Source organism: Bombina bombina, unplaced genomic scaffold, assembly GCF_027579735.1.
Source record: "Bombina bombina isolate aBomBom1 unplaced genomic scaffold, aBomBom1.pri scaffold_614, whole genome shotgun sequence".
Taxonomy (NCBI): Eukaryota; Metazoa; Chordata; class Amphibia; order Anura; family Bombinatoridae; genus Bombina; species Bombina bombina.
The window spans coordinates 193,362-218,305 of NW_026511819.1; the positions used below are offsets into that span (position 1 = coordinate 193,362).

At 36.8% G+C, this 24,944-nt stretch overlaps 1 protein-coding gene across 3 annotated transcripts; it reads left to right on the forward strand.

Moving 5' to 3' along the window:
* Positions 1–3,180: 3,180 nt before the first annotated feature.
* LOC128643962 (E3 ubiquitin-protein ligase RNF170-like) lies at positions 3,181–24,944 on the forward strand. 3 transcript variants are annotated; one of them, XM_053696728.1, is made up of 7 exons: positions 3,181–3,230; positions 6,684–6,843; positions 10,778–10,853; positions 13,056–13,164; positions 16,518–16,591; positions 20,666–20,773; positions 24,433–24,944. In XM_053696728.1, the coding sequence occupies exons 2-7, from the start codon at positions 6,707–6,709 to the stop codon at positions 24,700–24,702; spliced, it is 774 nt and encodes a 257-aa protein (XP_053552703.1). In that variant the 5' UTR covers positions 3,181–3,230; positions 6,684–6,706; the 3' UTR covers positions 24,703–24,944. The 3 variants fall into 3 exon arrangements, with proteins under 3 accessions (XP_053552703.1, XP_053552702.1, XP_053552704.1); XM_053696727.1 differs by lacking the exon at positions 3,181–3,230 and adding an exon at positions 3,245–3,462; XM_053696729.1 differs by lacking the exon at positions 3,181–3,230 and adding an exon at positions 3,245–3,431.

Consider the following 24,944-nt stretch of genomic DNA (forward strand, 5'->3'; position numbering starts at 1 on the left):
ACCCTTGCCTCTGCCTCCTTAAGTATTAGTAGTCTATAGATAGGTGCAATGGAGTGATCCCCTCTGGAGAATCTTCTAATAATAGTATCCAATGAACCTAATTTCCAGCAGTCTCCTCCCGGATTTTTCTGATTGTAATAAAAGTGTCTAATCTGTAGATATGCAAAGAAAGATCTCCTATCTAAATTAAACTCGTTACTTAAGGATTCAAATGTTCTTATATGATTGGAGACCGGATCTACCATTTGAATCAGATAGTTCAGATTATCTGCTGACCATTTTCTAAATGCCGCGGATGGTAAATACTCATCTTAATGCAACAAGATACAAAGAGATTTTAGACAATTGGGTTCTTCCAGTCGTGTTTTGAGATACAGAGAGAAATTAAATTTATGACTTCCTGCAGCATGGAGAAATTATAACAAGTGACTAAAATGTCAACTTCATTGGAAAATTGAAACATTTACTTGTAGAAATGTGTTGAGTTGAATTAGGGACTGTGTTGAAAAATAAAACTAGATCATGGATTTACATTTTTTGGTTGCAGGGTAATTAAAAATTCTTATTTTAAAGTTTCCAGTCTCAGTAACAGTAAGTACAAATGACTATTTGAACAAACTAACAGCCCCAATAGTTGAATGAAAGAGGCAATAGATCTTAAAAAGACAGTGTACCCTATCCTTAAAGGGACAGTTCACCCAAAAACTTTCTCCCCTTTAAATTATTCCCAATGATCCTTTTTACCTGCTAGAGTGTATTAAATTGGTTGCAAGTAGCTCCTTTACTCATATTTCAGCATTTGAAATAGCTGATTTAGCTTGTGGTTTCCCAACCTATACTGAAAGTTTTGATACTGGCGTATATGCTATTGACAGGCCTTAGTAAACACAGCCAGCAGAAGAGATTACACCCTCAGTGGGGGGCATGATAGTTAAGTAATAAAATGATAATTTTCCATTGTTCTCTCTATGTATTGAGCTTTGGTGTTCCAGACAAATATAAGATAAGGGAGCAAGTCTGTGTACATGAAAGTGATAACATAATGAGATCTGATATTACCTGAAGCTCAACCCATTGTAATAGGCTGTGGTTTCAAAGCACAAAACCAGCTACTTCAGATACACAAATAAACCCGAAAATGCAATTTCTCAAATATTTTATACTCTGCAGTTGGTATAACAAGTCATTTAAAATACATTTATGGAAAAACAATTTTACAGTGTACTGTCCCTTTAACCCCCCTTTATTTGTTCCCAATGATCAGAAGAAAAAACACTCCTAGTGGGGGCTAGGAGAGATAAAATGTTAATGTTCAATTGTTCTCTTTAAGGCCCTGATGAACATAGCATTGTCAGACCCACAAGAAAGTGCTTTTTTGGCCTCACCAGTCTTGCAATCTGTGGGTCCAGTTGTATATTCAAAGAAAGTGGGATGACCCTCTTTGTTCTGACAAGCTGTAATATGTCTCCCATAGGAAATATTAGGGATTGCAGTTTCAGCAAAAAATCTGCAAACATCGCCACTTATCTCCGATCTCGGTTCACAACATAGACTTTGCATTCGCTAAAACAATAAATAGTTTCTGTGTAGTAACACTTCAATACATATTTGTTATGTCTGCAATCTCCTTTATTAATATTGGAAACTTAATGCGGAAAAATCCTTATTTGTTTAAAGTGTTCGCTGCAATGAGCTCCTCAGGAAGCCCACGGCAGAATGCTATTTTGCTGTGAGGTGACATTTCCTCCTCTTAGACCTGTGGGCCAGCTGGCATTATGCCGGATAGCTAGCACGCTATTGGTTAAGATCACCTCACAGCAAAATATCATTCTGCCGTGGGCTGCCTGAGGCGCTCAGCCGGCGAACGCTTTAGACAAATAAAGGAACTTTCAGCATGAAGTATTTTATACTTCATGACTGAATACCCCCTTTATTTGTTCCACTGGTAAATCCTAGCGTTTCACAAATGCTAGGATTTACTATTACTTCAAGTAAAACGGACAGTAAAGTCAAAATGAGTGAATAAGTGAAGACACGTTATACTGAAAATATTCTCTTTAAAATTACATTAAACCCTCTTGCTTTTGTGTAAAATTGTGCTTCTCCCAAGCACCCAAGAAAGGCCAAACAGTGAATTCTTTAACCTGTAAGTGCTGCAAATTAAATAGCTAGTTTAGCCAATTTTAAGGTTATAGATTTTTATTTCTGGACTCTCTGGAGAGTGTGGGACAAAGCACAATTTCTGCACAAAAGCAAGAGGTATTTAATGCTCCTTTAATTTGTTTCCATTTATACATTTTACCTGATAGTGGGGTTGATTACAATAGAAAATATTATCAAATGATTTATATACAAAAATGTCCATAGACTTTAAAGTGACACTAAATACATTTGAATCTAGGGTTGAGACCTCTGCCATGTTTTCCTGGACATTTATGAGTTAGACATCATGCTGCAGGGCGTGTAGAGGGGAACATGAATTGCACCCCTGGAAAGCACTATTCATGTTCCTCCCTGCACAAAGGATAGTGATAGAGCCCAGAGTATATCACATTTTTACAAATGGCTGTGTACGTGTATCCCCCCCCCCATTTAAAATAGATACTGTGTTTCTGTTGAAACTGTTACTTATACCGAAAAATTAAATGCTAAAGTATTGACTATAGAAAAGTTATGTAACAAGAAGCTGCAGCAGAAATCAACCTCTCAGTAGAGTGAAGAGAGATCCCAGCACGTTTGAAATGTTTCTATACCTGCTTTAATTACAACGAACTCATCAGTTGATTGCCTGAATGGCTGCCCTGTACCTTTTGTGAGAAACATATACTGTATAAGGCAAATATGCGCTAATGGAGTTGGGGAGTTTGAGGGGCAGCAGATTTCTCAGTGCTTAGGGGAACACAAAACCTAAATACCTGTGATAACAAACAGTGCAAACAGAGAGAGTAATTAGTATCCAGTAAATAGTGAACAGTGATGCTGCTTCAGAATAGATCACACCATATCGCTCGTTTTATATTTAGAATTTAATTTAAAAAATAAAACATTCAACGTACGTATAAATCGGATCATGGAGCAGCAGCTACTTACACAGTCACACATACAGTTTGTACGTAGCAGGAAATGACAATGTTGGGGCAGTTTCCTGCACAGGGACCACCTCCAGGAAGAGATGTGACTCACAAGCTGTCTGAATGCTGAGGGAAGACAGGGAAGCTGTGCTGTAGAACGTATGTGTATCTGTAGAACGTATGTGTTACTCCTGCAGGACACAACAGCCCGCTTGTATTCATATCTGTCAGAAAGTTCTCTTTCCTGTTACACACAGAGACGTGGTGCTGCTGCTGAATCCCTTTGTTGTGCAGTGAAATAAGCTGATTGTGTTGTGTGCTTCAGAGACTTTCAGGAAAAGCTTCTTAGCGAGGCACAAGGTTAGCTGTAGTCCAGACACCTTTGCAAAATGTAAGCGCTAGATAAGGCTGTTTGACACAAAAGAGCACTTTCCTTTCCAAACAAAAAGCATCGCACATAAATGTTCCCTCTTACATTTCAGTGGTTATTTTGTAGAACGTGAATTCTTGCTAAGCTTTTCTGTGGTAGAATCAATTACAAAGTTGTAAACCAGTGATTCTCAAGTTGGTGGTCTGTAAAATTGTGTTCGCATGATAAGGAATAACATTACTCGCATATACATATATTGATCTCTATAGAGATCAGGTGTGCGCCCTAGTGGAAGTGTATTTGTAGGTTTCAAAATACTGACAACTCACAAGACTGGCGTGTCATGCTCTTTATCTGTCAGTAAATAAATAAGTAAATGTACTTTCCATAAATATATTCTACATAAGAAATTACACAACACAAGTGTCTTGTATGACAAATACATTATAATAATAATAATTTATACACAAGAATATTAGACTTCACTAAACAACAGATGCAAACTAATAATTTCCTAAATTTGTCTCAAGCACCAGTAAATTATTAAATTCCACTAAACAATATAGAAAATATAATTAAGTCTGAGCACACAGTATATTTTATCCAAAAATGTGTTATGATTTTTTTTCTATATGTATGAATTTTTAATCTTTACATTTTTACAGTGATACATGGTGAATATTGCCTCTATGTTTTGAATATTATAATTATTGTTGCTGTTTGTTATTAATTTAAAGGTCATGTAAGTGATTATGTTTATTCTTGCTGAAAACAAGAAGTGTTAAAAGCCACAATTGAAGGCTGAATGATGCCCAGACACTTGCTTTGGAGAGGCATTTGGTCTTATATATAGTATAAACCAATAGCTGTAAAAAAAATATTAAAAATCCCCCATTTTGTGTGTGTTTAGCATTCACTGCCGTTTTTCCAAGAGTGAGTGCCAACTAATTTTGTTGGAATTGTTTGTTTATATTTGTGTTTACTGTTCATCCCAAGTGGATTTTGTTGACCATGTCTTGTTATGTGCACCCATGTTTTTCTGAGAGTTTCCTACGTTTTATGTTTTTACCATTTACTTTTTTTGGGCCATGTTGGACTGCCAGCAAATGATGTATACACACGTTAAATTAGATATACACTAATAGACACAGCAAAGTAACTGAAGAATACTGAGAGCTCATCACATTTTTTTTAAGTGCATGAGTGCTTTTCTGTTTTGAATATAAGCATTTTTGCAGTGCATGTGTACTGTTAAAACACTCTGCTCTCAGAGTCAGAGATAAGTATCACACCAGTGATGATAATAAGCTCTCTGAGCTGAGAGAAGTGAATTTCAATAAGATTTCTATTTTAAACTTAAAGGCAAACTGAACCCAATTTTTTTTTCTTTCACGATTCAGGTAGAGCATGCAATTTTAAGCAATTTTCTAATTTACTACCTATTATCAATTGCAGTCAGTGTTTTCAGGTTAAATACCAGTTGCAGTCAGTGTTTTCAGGTTAAATACCAGTTGCAGTCAGCGTGTGCAGGTTAAATACCAGTTGCAGTCAGCGTGTGCAGGTTAAATACCAGTTGCAGTCAGCGTGTGCAGGTTAAATACCAGTCAGTGTGTGCAGGTTAAATACCAGTTGCAGTCAGCGTGTGCAGGTTAAATACCAGTTGCAGTCAGCGTGTGCAGGTTAAATACCAGTCAGTGTGTGCAGGTTAAATACCAATTGCAGTCAGCGTGTGCAGGTTAAATACCAGTCAGTGTGTGCAGGTTAAATACCAATTGCAGTCAGTGTGTGCAGGTTAAATACCAATTGCAGTCAGTGTGTGCAGGTTAAATACCAGTTGCAGTCAGTGTGTGCAGGTTAAATACCAGTTGCAGGTTAAATACCAGTTGCAGTCAGCGTGTGCAGGTTAAATACCAGTTGCAGTCAGCGTGAGTTATAACTAATTTTGTTGGAATTGTTTGTTTATATTTGTGTTTTCTGGTTTACAGGTTAAATACCAGTTGCAGTCAGTGTGTGCAGGTTAAATACCAGTTGCAGTCAGTGTGTGCAGGTTAAATACCAGTTGCAGTCAGTGTGTGCAGGTTAAATACCAGTTGCAGTCAGTGTGTGCAGGTTAAATACCAGTTGCAGTCAGTTTGTGCAGGTTAAATACTAATTGCACTCAGTGTGTGCAGGTTAAATACCAGTTGCAGTCAGTGTGTGCAGGTTAAATACCAGTTGCAGTCAGTGTGTGCAGGTTAAAGGGACAGTCAACACCAGAATTTTTGTTGTTTAAAAAGAAAGATAATCCCTTTATTACCCATTCCCCAGTTTTGCATATCCACGGTTATAATAATACACGTTTTACCTCTGTTATTATCTTGTATCTAAGCCTCTGCTGACTGCCCCCTTATTTCAGTTCTTTTGACAGACATGCAGTTTAGCCAATCAGTGCTCACTCCTAGGTCACTTTACGTGCATGAGCTCAATGTTATCTATATGAAACATATGAACTAATGACCTCTAGTGGTCAAAATATATTCAGATTAGAGGCAGTCTTCAAGGTCTAAGAAATTAGCATATGAACCTCCTAGGTTTAGCTTTCAACTAAGAATACCAAGAGAACAAATCAAAATTGGTGATAAAAGTAAATTGGGAAGTTGTTTAAAATTGCATGCCCTGTTTAAATCATGAAAGTTTTTTTTGGACTTGACTGTCCCTTTAAATACCAGTTGCAGTCAGCGTGTGCAGGTTAAATACCAGTTGCAGTCAGCGTGTGCAGGTTAAATACCAGTTGCAGTCAGCGTGTGCAGGTTAAATACCAGTTGCAGTCAGCGTGTGCAGGTTAAATACCAGTTGCAGTCAGCGTGTGCAGGTTAAATACCAGTTGCAGTCAGCGTGTGCAGGTTAAATACCAGTTGCAGTCAGCGTGTGCAGGTTAAATACCAGTTGCAGTCAGCGTGAGCAGGTTAAATACCAGTTGCAGTCAGCGTGAGCAGGTTAAATACCAGTTGCAGTCAGCGTGAGCAGGTTAAATACCAGTTGCAGTCAGCGTGAGCAGGTTAAATACCAGTTGCAGTCAGCGTGAGCAGGTTAAATACCAGCTGCAGTCAGCGTGAGCAGGTTAAATACCAGTTGCAGTCAGTGTGAGCAGGTTAAATACCAGTTGCAGTCAGTGTGTGCAGGTTAAAACAACAAGTTTTTGGAGTTACAGTAAAAACAAAAACAACTGTATAAAATCTATTTTCTGATGTGTTTTTTTCTAGAGTTTAATGCCAAATGTCCTGGAATGGCTGAAAACAGAGGAGAGTTTGTGCAAGCGCAGTTAGATGATGCAACGTTTATTGAAGGAATCAGCAATCAAGTGATTGTAGCAGTTGTTCTCAGCTTAGCCTTCATTGGTACCCTAATATTTTTACTCTTGAGGTAGGTCAGCAATATGCAATTTATCTTTACACAACAGTCACAGTCGCTTGTTGTAATTTGACCTTTTATCCGTCCTGGTTGGAATCTTTTGTCCACCCCTCTGGAGTCTGCAGTTGTTGGTGATGGGTTAGCAAAGACAACAGTAAGGTGACATCCTGCCAAATTCAGTTCTTAAAGACTTGTGATCACATCTTTCTGAGCTGGTATAGGAAACTATAGTACAAAACTTTTACAGTAGTCCACTATACACCCCTAAAATTAATGGTATTCTCTGCTTGGGCATATGGTGGATCTTACTACGCCTGTTTCCACACTCCAGTCCATACCACTTGTGCAGGGTAGGTGTTTTTCCTTATTTAAGTAGTTGTTTTATAATAAACTTTATTTTATTATTATTATCATCATTAGGTATTTGTAGAGCGCCAACAGATTCCGCAGCGCTATAAACATAGGCGGTATACAAGGTAACATTTATAGGGGGGTCAAATGGGTAGAGGTCCCTGCCGAGAGTTGCACTGTTGTAATCGGCTCTTATGCCGGTGATCTACAAACAGCTAGGCTCATAGGCTTACATGCTAAGGGGTTTAAGGGGATAGCAGCAGAGTTAGGAAAGGTTAGTGTAGATTGTATGCATCCCTGAATAGTATAGTTTTTAGGGAGCGCTTGAAGCTTTCAAAACTAGGGGAGAGTCTTGTGGAGCGAGGCAGAGAGATCCACAAGATGTGAGCCAGTCAGGAGAAGTCTTGTAAACGGGAATGGGAGAAGGTAGCAAGAGAGGAGGAGATCGTGGGCAGAGCGAAGGGGTCAGGAGGAAGAGTATCTGGATACAAGGTCTGAGATGTAGGGGGGAGCAGTGCAGTTGAGGGCTTTGTATGTCAGAGTGAAAATGTTGTCTTTAATCCTAGTGGCAAGAGGAAGCCATTGAAGGGATTGACAGAGAGGTGCAGCAGATGAAGAGCGACGTGTAAGGAAGATGAGCTGGGCAGAGGCATTCATTATGGATTGTAAAGGTGCTAGGCGGCAGCTAGGGAGACCAGAGAGGATGGAGTTGCAGTAATCGAGGCGGGAAAGGATGAGATAGGGGATTAGAATCTTAGTTGTGTCTTGTGAAAGGAAATGTCTAATTTTAGAGATGTTTTTAAGATGGAAGTGGCAGGATTTAGCCAAGGACTGAATGTGAGGAGTGAAAGAAAGATCTGAGTCAAGTGTGACTCCAAGACATCGAGCATGTGGGGTAGGGGTTATGATGGCATTATCGACAGTTATAGAGAAGTTGGGGGTGGAGATTTTTGAAGAAGGGGGAAATAAGGAGCTCAGTTTTGGAGAGATTTAGCTTAAGGTAGTGAGAGGACATCCAAGATGAGATATGAGACAGACAGTTAGTGACACAGGTTTGCAAGGAAGAAGATAGGTCTGGTGCAGAGAGGTAGATTTGGGTGTCATCTGCATACAAATGGTATTGAAACCCATGGAATTTTATTAAGGAACCTAAAGATGTGTAGATTGAGAAGAGATGGCGACCAAGGACAGAGCCTTGTGGTACCCCAACAGAAATTAGTAACGGGGCAGAGGATGCCCCAGAGAAGACTACATTAAAGGTACGGTTAGACAGATAGGAAGAGAACAATGAGAGAGCTGTGTCATAAATGCAAAAGGATTGGAGGGGTTGGAGCAAAAGAGGGTGGTCGACAGTATCAAAGGCTACAGACAGATCAAGGAGGATAAGCAGAGAGACGTGGCCTTTGGATTTTGATGAGTTTCGTTGGTAACCTTAAAAATGCTGTCTTAGTGGAGTGATGGGGATGAAATCCAAATTGCAGTGGGGAAGAAGAGAGTTTAGTTTAAGGAAATGGGATAGACATGCATATACTAGCTTTTCGAGAAGCTTCGAGGCAAGAGGGAGTAGGGAAATAGGGCGCTAGCTGGATGGGGAGGTTGGGTTGAGAGAAGGTTTTTTGAGGATAGGTGTTACCAGTGCGTGTTTAAGAGATGAGGGAAATATACCAGTGCTGAGGGAGAGGCTGAAGATGTGTGTGAGTATAGGGGTAAGGGTAGGGTAGTAGGAGAGAGCGGGGAGTAGCTGTGAGGGAATGGGCAAATCGGGTGTGTTTCAAATGAAGAAAATGTGAGGGAAGAGAAGGGCTGTATTTGTTGAAAGGTGCAACAAAAGGAAAGTAAAATACCAACACCACCTCCTTGTCTGTTATCAGACCATGGAGTGTGGCTGAAGTGAAGACCCACATGTGACAGTGCAGCGGCAGAAGCTGTGTCTAAAGGAGAGAGCCAGGTTTCTGTGAGAGCCAGAAGATTAAGAGAGTGGGAGATAAAGAGGTCATGGATAGAAGTGAGCTTGTTGCAAACAGAGCGAGAGTTCCAGAGTGCACAAGTCAAGGGGGAGGTGTCTTTAGATGCAAGAGGAATGAGAATAAGGTTACAAGAGTTTTGCTTTTGAAGTCTATTGAAAGGCACACATGGGTGTGCAAGGCTAGGAAGTTGTGGGGGACCAGGATTAGGAGAGATGTCACCAGCAGCTAGTATGAGCAAGAGGGAGAGTGACATGAGATGCAGATTTGCAGTAATGAGACTGTTTTTGGGATGAGGTGCAAAGGAGAGAGAGAGTCTTTAGGAATGTGTGAAGTTCATGAATACAAAAGTAAGGTGAGGTTAAGAGAGATGGGCTAATGAGCAGTGCAGGTGGTAAGGGGGAAGGAGTAATTGAGTAAAGTAGTTTGTTGTAGAGATAAAAGGTGGCAAAAAGGAATATAAAGATATTGAGCATTTTTACAAAATAGTCAAGCTGTGGATAAAACACAGAATTACAACAGAACTTGCCTTGTCCGGTGTTCAATTCTTGTATAATTCTTTTACTAATACTTAGTGTCTCACTTATAAATGTTCACTTAAGAGATGTGAACAGATGATGTTACAATACTGCAATGCTTTCCATATAGTAGTGTTACATTTATAGGCCTTAGCATTCAGCTGATTGCAATAAATTAGATAATGACATGATCAAAGACAGTCAAAAGGCCAATTGGGAAAATTTGATTCAGGGTGAGATAAGTTGAGAAAACAGACAATATAATTTGGAGGAGGCTGGGGTTATACAATTAGTGAAATTATAAATTTAGGAAGTATCACAAGTATTGACAAGGTTTGAACATCACATAGATAAAGACAAGATATAAGCAGAGTAAATGCATAACATTTCACATACTATAGACACGTACCAAAAGAGAGACTTAAAGGGACATGAAACACAATTTTTCTCTCTCATGATTCAGATAGAAAATACAATTTTAAACAACTTTCTAATTTACTTCTATTATCTAATTTGTTTAATTCTCTTGGTATCATTTGTTGAAGAAGCAGCAATGCACTAATGGTTTCTAACTAAATTCATGGGTGAGCCAATCACAATCGATATATATATTCAGCCACCAATCAACAGCTAGAACCTAGATTCTCTGCTGCTCCTAAGCTTCCCTAGCTAAACCTTTCAGCAAAGGATAACAAGATAAGGATGCAAATTAAATAATAGAAGTAAATTGAAAAGTTGTTTAAAATTGTATTCTCTATCTAAATCATGAAATATTTGTTTTGGGTTTCATGTCCCTTTAAGAGTAAAATTCACACAGAAAACAAGAACAAAGAGAACAAATACAAAAATTGATAAAAGGAGTAAATTAGAAAGTTGCTTAAAATCGCATGCTCTATCTGAATTATGAAAGTTTGATTTTGACTAGACTATTCCTTTAATGCCCCTTTAATTGTAACATGACTGCCAGTTCTTGATCCTTTTAAAATGATGTATCTTGCTAGATTAAACACATTTTAGTTCCCATCATCTGTATATGTTCCTTCATGGTATACTATAATGTATTGTAATGCTTTATTTGTTATTATTTATAAGCATTGTGCTAAATTTAAATAGGACTGAACAGCAGAACATTCACCCGGAGAATCAAGAACGGGTGAGAGCAGTTCGCGAGCAGCTACAAAATGAACAAGTAAGCAATTTATTTTGACTATAGAGCTTTCTTTTTCACCTATGTAAATCAGGATTAGTCTGTATATTGGGGTAGTCACAATTACTAGCCCTCCAGAAACTATTTAAGCAATAAGGAAGAAACTTTATATGTGGACAAAAGTAGAACATTACAAAAAGTTAGGAACTAAGAATGAAACCCCACCCCCTTCCTTTACGTATCACAGTAGCTCTCTGCCAACTACGTGAGAGTAAAACTGTCTATCCAAGGAACTCTAAGCACATTACAAGGGCGTACAAGGGCAGCACACTGTAGACCAGGAAATTGGTGAAATAATTCACATTATGTCTGGTGTGGCCTGGGACATCTCCGCACTTGGAGAAAAAAACTCACTGCAGAGCTGAACTCCTGTCACCATTCTATCTTAGCCAGAGAGTAGCGGGGATTATGTATCTCAGATCGGTTAGGTTAGTGTTTCCCAGTTCCAGTCCTCAAGTACGCCTAACAGGCCAGATTTTCATGAAATAATCAGCTGATCCATAACCATGGTTACTAACCTGCTCTCACCCCTCTGCTGATAATTTAATCAGTGCTCTAGTTCATACATCATCAGAATCTGGCCTGTTAGGGTTAATTGAGGACTTGAGTTAAGAAAACACTAGGTTAGAGAACCCTCTCAATCTTCTTGCTTCATAAAACACTGCAACACTTCAAAGTTCCACCTTCTCCTTTAACTGAGGCTGGGTGAGGAGGAGCGAAACACTGGAATTGTTTTTGCCTCCTCCTGCTGGGCTTGTCTTTGTATCCCGCAAGTGATGGGTCGTGGACTCTCACCATCTTAAAGGGACAGTAATCACCTTTTAAGGACAAGACGTTTTTGGTGTTTTGTTACAGAATATCAGCCAAGTCTAAATGTTATTTCATTAAATGAACATATTGTTTACTGCAATTTTGTTCAATAGCCAAACTCCACCCACCCCTTGCCTCATTTGGAGGATGCAATCTGGGCTTTAGTCTGCAGGCAACAAGTCTAGCCATGCTATTGTGTTAATATTGTTTTTCATTTTGCTTTCTGTTAAAGCAAAGGGACAGGTATGTAGCATGGTTAGCCATGAGAAGTCAGTTTTTCCAGCTCTGAGAAATAGAAAATCCACAATTTTCAGAGCTTAATTGCATGAAAAGAGTGAACAATAAAAACATATCCCAAAGGTGTTTTATTATGCATAACTAAACGCTTTATATTTAAATCTCAAGGTCTTTACTATACCTTTAAGGAAGAAATATATTATTTTTCAATGAAAAAAGATTTTGTTAACACTGTTTAAATCGATTATAAAACTGGAATTTTTTTTTTGTCCTACCCAGAAACATCCATTTAAAAACATGCATTGTAAAATAAACAAAGAAAAAAATACCTATATCTTGAACTTCATATTTTTCCTTTTCTAAAATAAGCGTCTAGACAACAAAAATGCAGATATATAAAGTGTGCCCTTCTGATGGCTTTTTGTATTAGAAATTATTTTAAAGGGACATTAAACACTGAATAAATGCTAGATAGAATGAAGCATTAAAAAAAAAAGATTAGTCTGATAATAACATATAGATTATTTTTTTAAAGTTTAAATATTGACAAAATAAGTGTAAAGCTTTAGTGTCTATAAAGCAAAGGGAGCTGCCATGTTGTAACTTAGGTTTCCTTCTCTGCTGAGGCCAATTAGAGACAGTTATAAATAGGTCACTAGAGTGTGCAGCCAATGGCTGTGTGGGATATAACAATGTTCTGCACATCCACTTCTAACAGGAACTGAACAGCACATGATTGACAGAATGAAATTATGGAAAAAGGGGACAAAATAAATAATGGAAGTCTATTGCAAAGTTGTTTTTTTTATATATACAGTTTATATTACCATCTCAAAGTGTTTAATGTCCCTTAAATGCTGTGCCACTACTGTCTGTCACTGCAACTTGGTGCACTCACAGCACCCTTGATGTCACTGGAAACAGAGCACCTTCATTGTCACTACACATACAGCACCTTCATTATAACTACACTCTCACTGCAGATATAGCACCTCGTGTAAATTCTGAATATAATTGTATGATATAATATATTCTTTATTGGGGAGAATCATTTTGGAATTCCTTCTAATTTTTGATTGGGAACTTTAGCTTTAAACCTTTAAATTACTCACTCTTTTTTGTCTTTTGTGTCTGCAGGAAACACCAGTGCCACCGAGGCACCAGTTCTACTCAGATATGTCTTGTCCAGTCTGTTTACAACAAGCCACATTTCCAGTTGAAACAAACTGTGGCCACCTTTTTTGTGGTAAACCTATTTCTAACTTTATCATTTATATGTTGAAATATGTCCTTTTTTAAAATACCCATGTATTTAAAATGGTTTAAAAACAAGGCATCCCTTATTTGACTAGAATTGTAATACTACTTATATTATGTTCCCAAGAGTCACAAGTAACCATACTAAGAAAAGCTCTTTTTTTGGTTACAAAACTTTTGTTTTATGACATTTCATGAAATTAAAGAGACCTTAAACACAATTATTTAATGATTTAGATAGAGCATGCAATTTTAAGCAACTTTCTAATTTACTCATATTATCAATGTTTCTTTGTTCCCATGCTATCTTTATTTAAAAATCAGGAATGTAAAGCTTAAGAGCCGTCCCATTTTTGGTTGAGAACCTGGGTTATGCTTGCTTATTGGTTTGCTAAATGTAGCCACCAATAAGCAAGCCCTATCCAGGGTGCTGGACCTAAAATGGGCTGGCTCCTAAGCTTTAAATTCCTTCTTTTTAAATAAAAATAGCAAGAGAACGAAGAAAATTTGATAGTAGGAGTAAATTAGAAAGTTGCTTAACCCCTTAAGGACATACGTCGTACAGGGTACGTCTTGCACAAACTGGTCTTTAAAGACCAGCGACGTACCCTGTACGACGTTGGGGTTGAAAGCGGCTGGAAGCGATCCTGATCGCTTCCAGCCGCTTTCCGGTTATTGCAGTGATGCCTCCATGTCGAGGCATCACTGCAATAACATTTTCCCCCATCCGATGCAGAGAGAGCCACTCTGTGGCCCTCTCTGCACCGGACATCGATGTCCGCAATCGCTGGTGGGTGGGAGCCGACGTGGGAGGTGGGTGGGCGGCCATCGATGGCTTGCTGAGTACAGAGGTGGACGGGATCGTGGGCGGGGTAGCTGGGGGCCGCGCATGGACGCGCTCATGTGCACGAGGAAGGCGGGCGGGCGGGAACCATTACACTATGGAACGGTTTGTGTAATTTTAGAGGGAGAGAGGGGAAATAAAAATTGTATTATAAATAATCAAAGTGATCTGGAAGGGGGTGGGGGTTTAGTCCTTGGGGGGGAAGCTACATTACAGAAAAGTGGGGAGAAAAATAAACAATTTTTTTTTTGTAAAGATGGCTCCCAATAATGTAGAGGGGGAGGGAGAAAAAAAAAAAATAGAAAAAAAGATACCTTTTATTTTAGTACTGGCAGACTTTCTGCCAGTACTTAAAGGGACATTAAACCCATTTTTTTTCTTTCATGATTCAGATAGAGAATACCATTTTAAACAACTTTCTAATTTACTTCTATTATCTAATTTGCTTCATTCTCTTGATATTCTTTCATAAAAAGCATATCTAGATAGGCTCAGTAGCTTCTGATTGGTGGCTGCACATAGATGTCTCGTGTGATTGGCTCACCAATGTGCATTGCTATTTCTTTAACAAAGGATATCTAAAGATTGCAGCAAATTAGATAATGGAAGTGAATTGGAATGTTGTTTAAAATTGTATTCTCTATCTGAATCATGAAAGAAAAATTTGGGCTTTAGTGGCCCTTTAAGATGGCGAGGACAATTGTGGGGTGGGGGAGGGAAGAGAGCTGTTTGGGAGAGATCAGGGGGTCTGATGTGTCAGGTGGGAGGCTGATCTCAACACTAAAGCTAAAATTAACCCTGCAAGCTCCCTACAAGATCCCAAATTAACCCCTTCACTGCTAGACATAATACATGTGTGATGTGCAGCGGCATTTAGTAGCCTTCTAATTACCAAGAAGCATCGCCAAAGCCATATATGTCTGCTATTTCTGAACAAAGGGGATCCCAGAGAAGCATTTACAACCATTTGTGCCATAATTGCACAAGCTGTTTGTAAATAATTTCAGTGAGAAACCTAAAATTGCGAGAAAAATTAAGTTTTTTTTTAATTTGATCGCATTTGGCGGTGAAATGGTGGCATTAAATATACCAAAATGGGCCTAGATCAATACTTTGGGTTGTCTACTACACTACACTAAAGCTAAAATTAACTCTACAAGCTCCCTACATGCTCCCTAATTAACCCCTTCACTGCTGGGCATAAAACACGTGTGGTGCGCAGTGGCATTTAGCAGACTCTAATTACCAAAAAGCAACGCCAAAGCCATATAAGTCTGCTATTTCTGAACAAAGGGGATCCCAGAGAAGCATTTACAACCATTTATGCCATAATTGCATAAGTTGTTTGTAAATAATTTCTGTGAGAAACCTAAAGTTTGTGAAAAAGTGAACAATATTTTTTATTTGATCGCATTTGGCAGGGAAATTGTGGCATGAAATATACCAAAATGGGCCTAGATCAATACTTTGGGATGTCTTCTAAAAAAAAATATATACATGTCAAGGGATATTCAGGTATTCCTGACAGATATCGGGGTTCCAATGTAACTAGCGCTCATTTTGAAAAAAAAAAAGTGGTTTTGAAATAGCAAAGTGCTTCTTGTATTTATTGCCCTATAACTTGCAAAGAACATGTTAACATTGGGTATTTCTAAACTCAGGACAAAATTTAGAAACTATTTAGCATGGTTGTTTTTTGGTGGTTGTAGAAGTGTAACAGATTTTGGGGGTCAAAGTTATAAAAAGTGTGTTTTTTTCCAATTTTTCCTCATATTTTATAATATTTTTAATAATAAATTATAAGATATGATGAAAATAATGGTATCTTTAGAAAGTCCATTTAGTGGTGAGAAAAACGGTATATAATATGTGTGGGTACAGTAAATGAGTAAGAGGAAAATTACAGCTAAACACAAACACTGCAGAAATGTAAAAATAGCCCTGGTCCTTAAGGGAAAGAAATTGAAAAATGGCCTTGGTCCTTAAGGGGTTAAAATTGCATGCTCTATCTAAATCATTAAAGAAAAATAGTTGCAAGCCTTAGGAACACATTTTTAAAGGGAAAGTAAACACCTTGTGATTACAAGAGACTATATACTGTGATATGTAGCAGGGTTAGCACTAATAAGTCTGCAGTATGCTTTTTACTTCTAAAAATTAGAAAAGCCACAATTTTCAGAGCTACATTATATAATATGGGGAACATAAATAATGAAAGTATATTGCAAAGTTGTTTACTATGCATAACTAAACATTTTATAATGTAATCTCAAGTTGTTTACTGTTCCTTTAATTATTATTGAGATAACAAAACACACAACAGTAACAATAATGCACTTATACTAAAATATTAAAATAATAATGTATTTTATAAGTCAAAATGTTTTTTTTCTATTGAATAGATTCTGAAATATATGACTTTGTCAGGGATATGTGGTTGTTAATAAACATCTGTTTACACTGTATTCTGTTAAACAATGCTGTTTGTGTTTCTACAGGCCCCTGTATTATTGCATACTGGAGATATGGTACATGGCTCGGTGCGATAAGTTGTCCTATTTGCCGTCAAACTGTAAGGAATTTTGTTATATTTTATCTAATAAAGTCCTCTGTGATAGCTAATGGATATTTTTTACTATACAAAAACACTGTCTCTGTAGTTTTTTGGTCAAATATGTATAAGATTTGATAATTCCTTTCTTGTATCCTGATATACCACACATTCCTATAGATTCCTGTTTAGCCTACGGAGTACTCCAGGATTGGTTATCACAATTGTATCCTTCCTGATAGTGTTATAGTTTTAAAGCCATGACATCTGTGAGGACTGGATACGTTAAAGGGACATTAAACTGCTGGGTACAACTGCAGTAGAATGGTTACTACTCACCATGCTATTGCATTTCCTCCTGTACCTGCAGATTTCTTTAAAGCGTTCTCTTATTTTAACTCATTACAGAATCCAGCTGCTAAAGCGCTGCCATCTTGCAACCGGGCACCGCCATCTTGTAACTCACATATTGTAGCATCATGTGACAGAAGCAGAGCACTTTCACAGATCTGTGGTGTTACCGGCTTTTTGTTTGCTATATCTTACACTTCGACTACTCAATGCAATAGAATGGCATAATTAACAAGTGCATTATAAAAAGACAATAATGTAACACCTACTCTGAATGTCAAGTAAGCATTTTTTTTCTGACAAATTTATTATTTCTCTCATTTTCCGCCCCCTGTATCATGTGACAGACATCAGCCAATCACAGGCTAATATACGTATACCCTGTGAGCTTTTGTACATGCTCAGTATGATTTTGTCCCTCAGAAAGTGTGAATATAAAAAGAATGTACCAAATTTTATGATGGAAATAAATTGGAAAGTGTCTTGAAACTGCTGCTCTATCTGAATCATAAAAGTTTATTTTGACTTGAGTGTCCCTTTTAGTTTAGCTCACATAATAGAGAGCAGAAGTGTTACATTTTTGCAGTGTTTTTGCCCAGTTTAAAGATATGACAAATATAAGATGACAAGATGGCGACGCCCAGTGTGAAGATGCAGAGCTTCATTAACTAATACTTGTAAGTGGTTCAAATAAGAGAACAACTTTGAAGACAGCTGCAGGCAGATGAGGAAAAACAATAGCATAATGATAGTAACAATGTTACTGTAGTTGTAGCTGTGGTGGGTTTAACTTTGGTTGGTAATGCCTCTCTAACTCAGATATTGCCTTAGATGTCCTGTTTTATGTTTTAAAGGGCCATAATACCCAAATGTTTAAACACTTGAAAGTGATGCAGTATAGCTGTAAAAAGCTGACTAGAAAATATCACCTGAACATCTCTGTGTAAAAAAGAAAGATATTTTACCTCAAAAGTTTCTCAGTAGCCACATCCCATTGTAAAGGACTTTTAAGCAACAAATCAGTATGTCTGTCCCGGAACAGCAGAAGGAGCAAGCTTACGTGCACTCTCATCTTATTTTTCTATTAAAGGAACATAATACTCGTGCTAAATCACTCGAAACTGATGTAGTATAACTGTAAAAAGCTGACAGGAAATGTCACCTGAACATCTCTATGTAAAAAAGGAAGATATTTTACCTCACAATTTCCTCAGCAGAGTAGGTTCTGTGTAAAAGAATATACTTCAGCTATTCCTCAGCTGCAGACAAAAAAAAATTAAAATGAAGAAATGAACAGCAGCCAATCAGCATCAGCAGTGCTGAGGTCCTTATCTCTCTTTTACTGTGATCTCATGAGATTTCACTTAACTCTCATGAGATTTCATAGTAAACTTCCTTAAACTGAATAGGGAAATAAGATGAGTGTGCACCTAAGCTCACTCCCTTAGCTGTCCCGGGACAGACATACTGATTTGCTGTATGAAGTCCTTTACAATGGGATGTGGCTACTGAGGAACTTTTGAGGTAAAATATCTTTCTTTTTTTACAGAGAGATGTTCAGGTGATATTTTCTAGTCAGCTTTTTACAGCTATGCTGCATCAATTTCAAGTGTTTCAACATTTGGGTATCATGGCCCTTTAAGTTTAAAGGGACACTAAACCAAATTTTTCTCTTTCATGATTCAGGTAAAGGATACAATTTTAAACAACATTCCAATTTACTTATTTTATCTAATATGTTTCATTCTTTAGATATCTTTTGTTAAAGAAATAGTAATGCACATGTGTGAGCCAATCGCACGAGGCATCTATGTGCAGGCACCAATCAGCAGCTACTGAGCCTATCTAGATAGGCTTTTCAGCAAAGGATATCAAGTGAATGAAGCAAATTAGATAATAGATGTAAATTAGACAGTTGTTTAAAATTGCATGCTCTTTCAAAATCATAAAAAATTGGGTTTCATGTCCCTTTAAGGAAGTAACAATGAAATCTCATGAGAGTTAAGTGAAATCTCGTGAGATCACAGTAAAAGAGTTCATGACCTGCAGCTAAGCAGCAGTTGAGTATAACTTTTTACATAGAACTTACTCTGCTGAGCTGAGGAGATTGTGAGGTAAAATATCTTCCTTTTTTACATAGAGATGCTCAGGTGATATTTTCCCGTTAGCTTTTTACAGTTATACTGCATCAGTTTCAAGTGATTTAGCATATGAGTATTATGTCCCTTTAATCAAGTGTTTAGGTTCAACATTCTACACTAGATTACAAATGATTATTTATGATATGTGTCGTATTATATATTGCACAAAAAATATTTGTTCTTTTCTTTCATTTTTCAAGCATTGATGCAATGTTATTCTTTGAAAGTAAAATAAATGTCAAAATTTAAGGGACATGAAACCCAACGTTTTTCTTTCATGATTCAGATAGAGAATACCATTTTAAACAACTTTCCAGTTACGTCTATTATCTCGTTTACTTCATTCTCTTGATATCCTTTGTTGAAAAGCATATCTAAATAGGCTCAATAGCTGCTGATTGGTGGCTGCAAATAGGTGCCTCTTGTTATTGGCTCACCCATGTGTATTGCTATTTCTCCAACAAAGGATACAAAAAGAATGAAGCAAAATAGATAATTGAAGTAAATAGGAATGTTGTTTATAATTGTATTTTCTATCCGAATCATGAAATAAAAATTCTGGTTTTCATGTCCCTTTTAAAGTTTCATGACTCAGATAGATCATGCAGTCTTCAATTGACATTAAACAATTTGAGATGGTAATATAAAATAATAAACTGTATATATATTTTGTCCCCTTTTCCTGTAATTCCATTATGAAAATATGAGCATTTCAGTTCCTGTTAGAAATGGAAGTGCAGAACACTGATATATTCCTCACAGCCATTGGCTGCACACTCTAGTGACCTATTTATAACTGTGTCTACAGCAGAGAAGGTAACCGAAGTTACAACATGGCAGCTCCCATTGTTTTATAGACACTAAAATGTTACACTTATTTTCTCAATATTAAACCGCCAATGAAACTTTAAAAAATACATCTACATTTTGTTCTCAGACTAATCTTTTCTTAAAATGCTACATACTATCTAGCGTTTATTTAGTGTTTAATGTCCCTTTAAACAACCTTCCCATTTACATCTATTATCACATTTATTTTGTTTCCTTTGATGAAGAGCAGACCTATATGGCAGTACTGTTTGTAACAAATGCCTTGCAGAGCACTAGAAGCAAATACTACTGCCGTATAATGCTCAGGAGATATGCACATTCCTGAGCCTACCTGGAAATAGTCTTTAAAAAGGATTCACAGAGAACAAAGTAAATTGGAAAGCTGTTTAAAATGATATGCTCTATCTGGATCATGAAAGTTTTTTGACTTTCATAGTCTTTTAATGACGGAAACAGAAAATGTAACACAACTTGTCAGTGTATTTTTTTTTATTGCCAAAAATAAATAAAGTAGTTCTAAAAGGGATTGCCCAGGGTTTAGAAATACTGGGTTGGAGATATTGATAATGTTGATAGTGCATATATCATAAATTGAAGAGACAATTGTAATTTTTGAAAAATGTTTCTGTTTAGAAATGTTTATCTGGGTAAGATAAATGCATTATTTAATTATTTTTAGATTTTTTTTCATTGTACAGTGACATTAAAGGTACATATAAAACAATGCTTTGTTAAATGATGTATTTAATAAAGTTTGGTTTGACACATGTAGGTAACATTACTGTTTCCAATGTTTGAACAAAATCAACAACAAGAAGCAATAGAGATTCATCAGGAAATCAATAACTATAATAGAAGATTTTCTGGACAGCCTCGCTCTGTAAGTCATTTGACAGTAATCCTCTTTCCTTGTCAATGTATTAATATTTGTGTTTTAGTAATAATAATCACAACATGCAAGTGTTCTCCACAGAATTTTTTCCAGCCTGGGTGGCATTGGTTACTAGCTGGATGACATTATGAAGTAGCTGGGTGGGGGCAGTGTAATACTTTGCATTATTATAACATTTTCTGTTATTTATAAATTTAACAGAAGGTACCCAAAGCACAAAATAATTGCATAGTTTAAAATAAATTTATTTAATGATATTTTGTGCAACAGACATGGGGAAAAAAGTAATATACGCTAATTTTACTTAATATTGGTTTACATTTTAGCCAGGTGGTCAGTGGCAGTTGGGTGGTGTACCCATTCAATAGGGCCTGGGGAGAACTTTGTGTAATAAATATTTAAAGGGACAGTCAACCCCAGAATAATCAGATACAAAACAAAATAGATAATCCCCTTATTACCCATTATATTAATATACGTTTTACCTCTGTGATGACCTTGTATCTAAGCATCTTCTGACAGCTCCCTGATCACATGACTTTTTATTTATTATCTATTGACTTTTATTTTAGTCAATTAGTGCTGTGTTGTGTTGACTCTTAAATAACTACACTGGCGTGAGCACAATGTTATCTATATGACCCACTTGAACTAGCAGTCTCCTGTTGTGAAAAGCAAATAAAAAAGCATGTGATAGGAGGCTGTCTGTAGTGGCTTAGAAACCGGCAGAAATTTAGAGGTTTAAATGTTATAACGTATATTAATATAACAATGTTGGTTGTGCAAAGCTGGGGAATGGTTAGTAAAATTAGTAAAGGCGTTATCTATCTTTTTAAAAAATACTAATTTTGGTGTTGACTGTCACTTCAAGTGAAATGTTTTTCTTTTCTTACACCATAATTTGTAAAAAAAAAAAATATGCTAACTGCTAATCATCATAAGAAATGGAAACATAATTAATAGGACATGACCACAGGTTTACTTTGATTCTTGAATTAGGTAAGTACAAATCTTCCATTAACCCCTTAAACTGAATAGCTGCAGTTCTACTTCATGCAGTACCACATAACGTAGAACTGCAGTGATCCTGTCTTTAGTCCTTGCAGTTCTGGTTGTCACTTTTTACAGATGAGACTTACTGTTTCTGATCATGCTCCCTTACCATATTAAGCCAGATCGCTGATTGTTACTGTCTCTAACAATTTAGCGTTGGTGTTGGTGGGAGGCAGGAGTAGGGAAGGAAAATTCCTTTGGATGGGTCCTTACACTACAGAAAAAAGTAAATTCTTGGAGGCGAGTGGTGGTGAGGGTTATCCCTACACTACAGAAAGAAAGTATAATAAATAATATAAAAAAAGATTTCAATAATGTGTTACTGGCAGACTAGCTGCGAGTAACAAACATGGAGGAGAATAGTGGAAGGGGGGAGAGTTAGAGAGCTGTTTGGAGGAATCAGGGAGGGGTGGGGAGGGATCCCTACACTACAGCAAATTAAAAATACATTATTAAAGATAAAAAAAGCCCTAAACTGCAGACTGGCTGACAATACTTAAAATGGTATTGACCTGTGTGTGGAGGAGGGAAGAGAGCTATTTGATAGATATCAGGTATTATATATATATATATATAATATATATATATATATATATATATATATATATATATATATATATATATATATATATATAGTTTGGGGGGTCAATTTGGGAATTTGGGTAGTTCTACAATACCAAGTAAGAGTTACCCCAATTGCATCATTTTAGACATACAGTCATGTGAAAAAGAAAGTACATCCTCTTTGAATTCTGTGGTTTTATGTATCAGGACATAACAACAATAATCTGGTCCTTAGCAGGTCTTGGGTAAATACGACCTCAGATGAACAACAACACATGACAAATTACACATGTCATGATTTATTTAACAAAAATAAAGACAAACTGGAGAAGACGTGTGAAAAACTAAATACACAGGGTAGAACAGTGCTCCAAGTAGACAGAGAACTATTCTTATGCAGAACATTCAGAAAAGACCCCCCACTGAAAAATGGCCTACTAACCCTTCCCATATTGATGGGCAGCAGCAATTGCTACTCTAATATCATTGCTGATGTATTGTCTCTTTGGCATTGTGCTAACACACACCTGAATTCTCCAGACCAGCAAACTGCTAGAACTTCAGCTTTTATAGAGGTGGTCACACTTGCTGATGATCAATTAATCAAGGGCATTTGATTAGCAGCACCTTGCTGCTACTTAGCTTCTTAATTCCTATGGAGGCAGTAAGGGTGTACTTCGTTTTTCACACAGGGCTTCTCAATTTTAGCTTTATTTTTGTTAAATAAGTCATAGCACAGAGTAATATGTCATGTGTTGTTGTTCATCTGATGTTGTATTTACTTTATATTAAGACCTGTTGAGGATCAGGTGATTGTTATTATGTCCTGATACCTAAAACTATAGAATTCAAAGAGGGTGTACTTTCTTTTTCACATGTAGCTAAAGTTAAAGACCTCAAAAAGAATAAAATATATATATAAATTTTGGTTTTAGCTAAATCCGAGCATGCCAATGAACACATTTTGAGATTTTTTTTTTTCTTTGTTTTTTTTTTTAATTTTGTAACCATGCATTAATTCTTTAAATAAACAGCTAGTTTAACCCTTTGAGTGCTAAGCACTTTCCCACCTGGGTGCTAAGCTGGATTTGAGGGTTTTTAATTTTTTAAAATATATATTTTTTTTAACTTTTTTCAGATCCCCAATACCTATACTGTTAGAAAGGTTAGGCAATTACCTTGTCTTGGGGGTCTTTAGCTGCTTAAAGCATTGAGATACAGGCTTCTAAGCAGCATGCCCCATTTCCCTATACTGTGTTTGTTTTTTTAAATAAAGTTGCGCAGTGACGTCATCAAAAATTATACTTAGGGCAATTTTTCTCTAAAATTCCTGGTAGTAAAGAGGTTATAACACAAACACAAAAAACATACAGCCAACAATTTTGTTTGAAACATGCCATTTTAATCGGTACTACTTTTTGAGTAACAATGAATGAAAATAACACAAAATATTTAAAGTGCACCACCATTCTAACTGAAAGAAATGCATTTGCCCTGGTCTCTTTCTACACCTGAAAACCATTTATTGAGTTGCCAGACTCACCCCAATGCTGCCAATAATGTAATTGTTCACATGATGGATTATAAATTCTTGTCTATTGGGGACATAAAAACAAAACAAAAAAATGCTGCTGCAGTTATTGTTTTTTTTATGATTATTATATATTTTCGGTACCATCAAGACTGAAAGTTTTTTTTTTTTAATATAATAAAATGGTTAAAGAGACATAGTACATGAAAAATAAAAAGTAGCATTGCTTCAAATTCCAAGTGAAACTAACAGGAAGTGCATATCTGTGTACGGTGGATATCTGGGTATCTGATGCTTGCTGGCAGATAGGGACACCTCCCACAGATAGTCAGTCATTTTATTCAGCACAGGAACATAAAGAAGCAGTATAACAGATATTGATATATTCTCTTTTAGATGACTCAAAGGAGAATTTTGAGTAAAATGTCCTTTAATTGATGTTCACATACAAGAAGAACACATTGAACCATAGAGTAACCTTTTCCTTTGATCCTTTTAGCTTATGGAACGACTTATGGACCTGCCCACACTGCTGCGCCATGCCTTCCGGGAGATGTTTTCAGTGGGCGGCCTTTTCTGGATGTTCCGCATAAGAATAGTTCTCTGTCTACTTGGAGCACTTTTCTACCTTGTTTCACCCTTGGACATTATCCCAGAGGCTCTGTTTGGTATTCTAGGTTTCTTGGATGATTTCTTTGTGCTATTTTTATTGCTTATTTACATTTCTATTATGTACCGCGAAGTAGTGACTCAGAGGTTATACAGGTGAAATATGTGCTGCTATATTGCATTCTCTTATTAGACACTAAACAAACATCTATGCAGACTTCAACAGATGAAATGCGAAGAGGCATAACTGGAATTGGGAGCAAGCATTGTTGCTTTCTGTTTAAACACTGATTAACCAAAACCACTACATCCCCAACTAACATTGTAGGATTTAGCTTTATATTAAATAATATTTAAAAGTAGAATACTTAAAAAAAAAAAAATATAGACTCTTTCGGCATT